At 33.6% G+C, this 8,006-nt stretch overlaps 1 protein-coding gene across 1 annotated transcript; it reads right to left on the minus strand.

Annotated features, from left to right (window-relative positions):
- Positions 1 to 208: 208 nt before the first annotated feature.
- LOC145953389 (putative F-box/FBD/LRR-repeat protein At4g26350) lies at positions 209 to 1,054 on the minus strand. The gene has a single exon (XM_083067329.1). The coding sequence runs from the start codon at positions 1,052 to 1,054 to the stop codon at positions 209 to 211; it is 846 nt and encodes a 281-aa protein (XP_082923455.1).
- Between the last annotated feature and the right edge of the window lie 6,952 nt (positions 1,055 to 8,006).

Here is an 8,006-nt window from a genome sequence, read left to right on the forward strand (position 1 = left end):
AATTTCCCGGGGCCCATCCCATAATCAGGCCCAATACGAACACCTATAAATAGAACTCCTGAGAGGTACGTAACTACTTTTGACCTACCGCATTTATTACGCCGAGTACTCACTTGAGCGTCGGAGTGTCTTTGCAGGCAACCCCCCCCTCACTTCGGACACCCGGGCAGAACGAGAAGACCGAGACCCAAGACCAGACCTACTGCAACTAGGATAATTGAAGTGTGTATCCTAACACAGGAACACCACTAAAAGCAAATTCTTTAAGACGCGGGGCACAAAACTTGATAATAGATTGTGATGACTCCCCAAATAGGAATGCATTTGTATAATGCTCTATAAAGAGCACTTCAAGCATAGGCACATCAAATGTGACACGCTTTACATTCGACCAAATGCAGTTCTTGGTCTCATACTCTCTAAGGAGTGGAAATTTAAGGGTGATGGGGTTTTCAGTGTCATAATAACTATCAGGATCATCAAAGTGAAACGCGATTCGGATAGTGTCATAATAACTATCAGGATCATCAAAGTGAAACGCGATTCGGATCAACTTGAGGACAGTGAGTGATGAAAGAGAAACAAAGGAAGGAACTATGACCGTTTTACAATCATTCATATTCTGCACCAGTTTCTCTAAGGATTTGCATTGCCAAAGGTAGTTCCAAATGTAGTTTCTATTCTTTGAGTAAATAGAAACCTCTTTGACTCTCTTATTTATGATATCAGATATCCAGTGATTAACATGGTGAGCATCATAAACCTCTGAGAGAGAAAGAGAGCAACTTTGGATGCTTGAAGCATTCACAAGAAATAGTACCCTAGACACAAATTTTGAAAAGCTTGGTGATGAATCTTCAAAGTGTAGGTTGGTCATGAATGTCCACAGACATATCCATCTCTTGGATAAAACACAAGTGATAACAGCATCTTTGGTTGGAAGAAGAGAGAGAATGTGACCAATGATGTAGTCGGGTAGGTTGCTAATCATGTCAAAATTAGGTTTTTGCATCATGGTTGTAGAATCTTGGAAAGTTGAGTATTCTGGGTCCATGTTGGTTTTGAGATTCTACAAAGAAGAAGTGAAAATCAATTAGGTGCACACAACATTGTCTAATAACTTAAGCAATGAAAGATTGAAAAAAAGGGTAAAAGTGAGTTAACGGTGAAGACACACTCACCCTGCTGATTCGCAAATTGTGGAAATTAGAAGCTTTGAGACAGAAAAAGAGATTTAGGTTAATTTTGAGCGAAGAGTGGTTTAATAGCAGCTAAATTGGACAGTTTGAATTCAAATCCTTACCGGTGTGGTGATTGAGATGCGTTTAATTTGAAGTCAATTAATAAACGAATGTACTTTGCATATGCAAAAGGTTGGGTTGTAGTGCGCCGCTCAAAAACTCAGAACTTAATTTGAAGGATGAAAGCTTCTCAAAAAGGAAAAGTTAACCAATATCCTTGACATACAAATTAAGATATATAAAATATTTTTTTTATAATATTATCTATATTTATATCTATAAATATTTTTTAACAAAAATTTAGATATAGTATCTTATGTATAGATAAAATTATTATCTAATTAATTAGAATTAGAATTTTATCTTTATCATATTTGCAAATGTATATCCATCAGATCTACAATAACTCCATTTGCATTTAAGAAATTTAATGGAAGTTTTGTTTTCACATTTTTTTTAACCGTTTTTTATCTTCACAAATTTTAATTAGATTATCATATCTTTATTTAATAAGAAAAATATTAATTTTTTTAATAACTATCAATCAACACTCTCAATAATCACTCAGTCCATGATATTTATTTTATATTTTTTAAAAACAAATTGAGAGGTACAAAGTGATTCTCTCTAACAAAGAATAATGAAAATCCCTTAATTTTAACATTCAATAAAAAAATCAATTAAATTTAGAGGATAAAGTTAGTTTATAAAATGAAAATTGTCTCTTATTTATATATTCATTATTAGTATCTTAATTTGTGCAATACACAAATTAAATAATTATTATATATAACTAAAATTTAAATAAATTATATATATAAATCAACCTTATATATAAAATACAAACATCTATTTTATGCAAGAGTTTTTTTAAGAAACTAGTATTTTGATCTATGTAATGAACATGTATGTTTATATATATATATATATATATATATATATATATATATATATATATATATATATATATATAAAATTCAAATATATAATAAGTCATACATATATAAATAATTTGTTTTGAATAAAAAATTAGTTTAATTTATTGATAATTTATTTTAAAAAATTATTATTTATATGATGAATAAAAATCAAATTAGATAAGAGGTTAAAAAAAATCTTACAAATCCTCTTACAAACATAAATTTATGTTTAACATATAGGTGTTGATAAATTATCATGATAAATAAGAACTAAATTAGATAAGAAGTTAAAAAAAATTCTACAAATTCTCTCATTGAAGATATCTCTAAAAACACTATTAGTAAGATAGAAATTCATATTTAATATATAGGGGTTGACTTTCTTTTTTGACAAAATTGGTTTTAGAAATTTCTTTAACTTCTATCTAATTTAATTTTTATTTATCATAATTATTTATTTATTAAATTTTAATATTTTTAAAATAAATTATCAATAAACAAAAATAATCTTGGATAACGATTTTTACAGCTTTTCTTCAACAAAGAGTATTTAGAGATTCTTTAACTTCATACCTAATTTGATTTTATTTATTATAATTATTTATTAACTAATATTTTAATATATGTAATGAATAAACATGTTAATTATCTATAGTTAAAATTTATAATAAATTCAAAATAAATAAGTATTATGTTTGAATATAAAATTATATGTAAGATTTGTATAAATATTAAATAGATATTTTTACACATATTATGACAAATAATTTATATTGTAACATAAAATTATTTTATTTATTGATAATTTATTACAAATGTTAATATTTTGTTGAAGAATAATTATGATAAATACTAATCGAATTAGATAAGAAATTTATAAACACTCTTGTTGAAGAAAAATCCCTAAAAATACTCTTGTTTAAAATAGAGATTCATATTTAATTTATAAGGATTGATCTATTTATTGATAATTTATTTAAAATATTTATATCTTATTCAAGAATAATCATGATAAATAATAACTAAATTAGATAAGAAGTTAAAACAAATCTTACAAACTCTTTCATTGAAGAAAAATCCCTAAAAATACTTTCGCGTAGAATAGATATTCATGTTTAATACATAAGATTGATTTAATGATAATTTATTTGAAATATTAATATTTTATTCAATAATAATTATGATAAATAACAACCAAACTAGATAAGAAGTCAAAAAATATCCCTATAAACTCTCTTTTAAAGAAAAACTCTTAAAAATACTTTTGCACAAAATAAAGTTTCATGTTTAATATTAAAGAATTGATACTTTTAAAATAAATTATCAAAACCTAAAATATATTTATCATAAATAAAAAATAATTTATATATTTAAAATATCTATTTATTTAAATTTTAAATATAATTTACATATTCGAGTATAATATTTATTTATATATATAAGTTATTATAAATTTTAGTTATATATAATAAACATTCAACTTGTGCATTATATAGACTAAAATACTAGTAAATAAATAGTATCTTAAATTGTGTGTTTAACTAGTATTTTAGAATGTGTATTGTACATGCTAAATGATTATTATATATAACAAAATTTATAATAAACTAGTATTTTAGTTTGTGTGATACTTAAGTTAAGTGTTTATTATATATAACTAATTTTTTTAAAAAAAAATATGTATGTAAATTAATAATATTATTACATATATAAGTTCACTACTAGGAAAATGTTATTGTCCTGCGAATTTTCCTGCAAAAAAATATTTGCAGAAATTTTTTTGCGAATTTATTTGCGAAAAATAATTTACAAATATATCTTACAAATTTTTTTTTATGAAAAATAATCTACAAGAAATTTTTGCAAATTTTGCTACAATTTACTAAATGGTAAAAAAAATTGCAGGTAACTTTTCCAACGGATTTTCCTGCCAATTTTAATCTGCAAGAAAAATAAAAAAAAAATATATTTAAATTTATAAGTTTAATATTTTAAAAAAAACTTCAAGTCCCACATCGATTGAAAATAAAAAAAAAATTAAAGAGTATATAAGTTGGGACAACACTTACCTTACAAGTTGATTTGTATGGTTGAGTGTTAGGCTTATAATCTACAATCTTAGAATTTAAAAGAATTAATGATAAAATTTATAGTAATTTTTTTATAAAAAATATTTCTGCAGAATTTCTTGCGAAAAAATTCGCAAGAAACTTTCCTGCGATTTTTTTTGCAGGAAACTTTCTTACTAATTTTTTTCGCAGGAAAATTTCTTGCAAATTTTAAAATTCGCAAAAACATATTACCCACATGATACTAAAAAAAACAAGTGCACTGAATTTGAGGTCAGGCTGCCTCCTCAGAAAGGGAAAGATGAGGAATGAAATACTTTCTTTCTACCTTCACCAATAGCTTCGTACATGAATATAAAGTGCTGATCCTAAAGATTCACTAGGACAGGTGGCACACAGGCCCAAATAGCATAATAATAAAATCCTAACCAACTCCTTCTAGAATGATTCAAAAGCAACAATATTAAATAAAAGGGACCAAACGGTCAAAACACTAATGGTGAATGAAATCATCCCATCCAGCTGGCTTCTTTGACACCCTTTTAGGCCTTCTTTCATCCTCCACAATGGCATGCGTATCAATACTTTCCCCATCGACAAAGACCTTGTCCTCAAGGTCATAAATCAACTTGAGTTCGTCCCACTTCTCCCAAGAAGTATCATCCGGAGATAGTCCATGCCACTGAACTAGAGCCATGCGTGTAGGAGTGCCATCCAAGGTCACTGTCTTCAAATCCAGTACAGCTAAAGGTGAGACTAGGGGGCTGTTTTCCCAAGAAGCAGGCGGCAGAAGGTCAATGTGAGAGGGAACTGGGCCTTCATGTTGTTTCAGCATGGAACAATGGAAGACGTCATGGATTTTGGATGATGAAGGCAGCTCTAGTCTGTAAGCCACGGGGCCGATGCGCTCTAGAACTTTGTAAGGACCATAAAAACGCTTGGCAAGTTTGTGATACTTGTGGCCAGACACGGAAACCTGTTTGTAAGGCTGTAATTTCAGATAAACCCATGTCCCTACGTCAAAACTCAAGTCCCTTCGCCTTGAATCAGCAACCTTCTTCATGCGACTCTGCGCCTTAAGCAAATTACGGCGTAGAATAGCCAATATTTCCTCCCTGGAGGAAAGGACAGCATCACAACCAGCATTCACTGAAGTACCTTCGATATATGTGGGTAATGTTGGTGGGGGTCTCCCATAAACTACTTCAAAGGGAGTCAATCCGGAACCTGAATGCAGAGAAGTATTATAATGGTATTCTGCCCAAGGAAGGTACTTGAACCAATGATTAGGCTTGTGGTGAACAAATGCGCGCAAGTATTGCTCAATGGTTCGATTCATTACTTCGGTTTGCCCATCCGTTTGAGGATGATAGGAAGAACTCATGCGAAGGAGCGTGCCACTGAACTTGAACAGATCGGACCAAAACTTGCTAATGAAAATTGGGTCTCTATCGGAGACTATGCTTTTGGGTATTCCATGATGTTTACACACCATTGAGACAAACAGCTCTGCTACTTTATAAGCCGTGAAACCCAAATGCAAAGCCCCCAAATGTACTGCCTTTGAAAATCGGTCCACCACTACAAATAACACTGTGTAACCGTGTGATGGAGGAAGTCCTGTTATGAAATCCAGTGAAATATCCTCCCAAACAGCAGAAGGAATGGGCAATGGATGTAGGAGTCCTCCCGGTCTAGCAGTACTGTACTTGGTCTGTTGACACACAACACATTGAGAAACAAATTCCTTGGTGTCCTTGGCCATAGATCCCCAGAAAAAATTTGCACTGATCCTTCCTAGAGTTTTGCTAACCCCAGCATGCCCCCCTACTGGAGTTTCATGAAACTCACGCAGCAACAATGGGATGAATTTGGACTTACTGCTAATCCAAATTTTCCCCTTAAACAGAAGCAAGCCATCACGCCAACGAAATTGAGGGTAAGTGGAAGGATCCGACATTACCTTATCCCTCATAAGAATAAAATCAGGATCGAACAATTGAGCTTTCTTTAACTCATTCAAGAACACAATCTGTGGAGTAGAGAGCATAAGTAACTCACCCTGTGGATGCCAAGCAGACCGGGAAAGCGCATCTGCCACAACATTCAATCTCCCCGGGTTGTATTGAATCTCGTAATTATATCCCAACAACTTTACGAGATAATGTTGTTGTTCTGGGGTCTGAATGACTTGAGACATTAACTCTTTCAAGCTTCGCTGATCCGTTTGAATGATGAAAAACTGCCCCAACAGATACTGTCGCCACCGTTTTACAGCACTAGTGATGGCGTGGAGTTCGCGCACATAAGCTGAGGACTTAGACAAACGAGGACAGAACGCCTTACTGAAATAGGCGAGTGGCCGCCTGTCTTGGGTGAGGACGGCACCCATAGCAGACCCTGAAGCATCTGTTTGCACATAAAATGTCTTGGCAAAATCAGGCAATGCTAAAACCGAGATGCTAGTCATGGCAGATTTCAAGGATTCGAACGCTGTTTGGGCACTAGGGGACCATTGAAACTGCCCCTTCTTGAGAAGATCAGTTAATGGCTGAGCAATAGCTGCATAATGGCGGACAAACTTCCGGTAAAAACCCGTTAAACCCAAAAATCCACGCAATCCTTTGGTACAAGTGGGAACTGGCCATTGAACCATAGCCGCAATTTTTGCAGGATCGGGGGACACTTCTCCATTGGCAACAATATGCCCCAAATATGTAATTTGAGACTGGAAAAATGAGCACTTATGAGGCTGCAAAAAGAAACTGTTACTTGCCAATATCTCAAAAACCTGTCGCAAATGGACCAAATGCTGATCAAAATCAACGCTGAAGACCAAGATGTCATCAAAGAAAACGATGACTGTCTTTCGCAGCAGAGGCCTGAAAATCTCATTCATGGTGGATTGGAACGTAGCTGGCGCATTGCACAATCCAAAAGGCATAACACAATACTCGTAATGCCCGTCATGAGTGCGAAAGGCCGTTTTGGCTATATCAGATGGTTGGAGACGGATTTGATGAAACCCCGAAGTCAAATCCAATTTCGAAAAGCAGCGTGCAGAGCCCAATTCATCCAACAACTCCTCTACCGTAGGCAACGGGAAGCGGTCTTTAATAGTGATGGCATTTAAGGCACGATAATCGACACACATACGCCAGGACCCGTCTTTCTTTTTCAGAAGGAGAACCGGAGAAGAAAATGGGCTTGAACTTGGTTGAATCCACCCTGAGGCAAGCATTTTAGAAACCTGTTTTTCAATTTCCAGCTTCTGAAAATGTGGATATTTGTAAGGGCGAACATTGACTGGATGCGAATTCGGGACCAGAGGAATCGCATGATCAGTGCGCCTTGATGGAGGCAAGGAGGTGGGTTCAGAGAAAAGACGTGAGAAATTGGAGAGTAACTCTTGTACCTGTGGATGAGGGTGAACAGGGAATGAACTTGGTGATGATGCTGGCCTTACTACCAACGAAAAGAACTGAGCCGTAGGTTCAGCACGCACAACCCGTTTTAATTGGTGCAAGGAAAGAGAGGTGGGCTGCAATCCAGAATCCCCCTTCAACTCCACAATGGAATTATTGAATTCAAATTTCATAGTGAGTGCTTGGTAGTCCATTAGGATTGGCCCTAACTGCTTCAACCACTGAGCCCCAAGGACCACATCAGATCCGCCCATATCCAACACATAGAGAGCAAGGTTGAAGGAGTGGCCCTGAATATGAAGGTCCACTGATGAACAAACCCATGCGCAAGACAGTTCCTCTCCACTCCCT

Source organism: Cajanus cajan, chromosome 11, assembly GCF_000230855.2.
Source record: "Cajanus cajan strain Asha chromosome 11, NIPB_CcT2T_4, whole genome shotgun sequence".
NCBI lineage: Eukaryota > Viridiplantae > Streptophyta > Magnoliopsida > Fabales > Fabaceae > Cajanus > Cajanus cajan.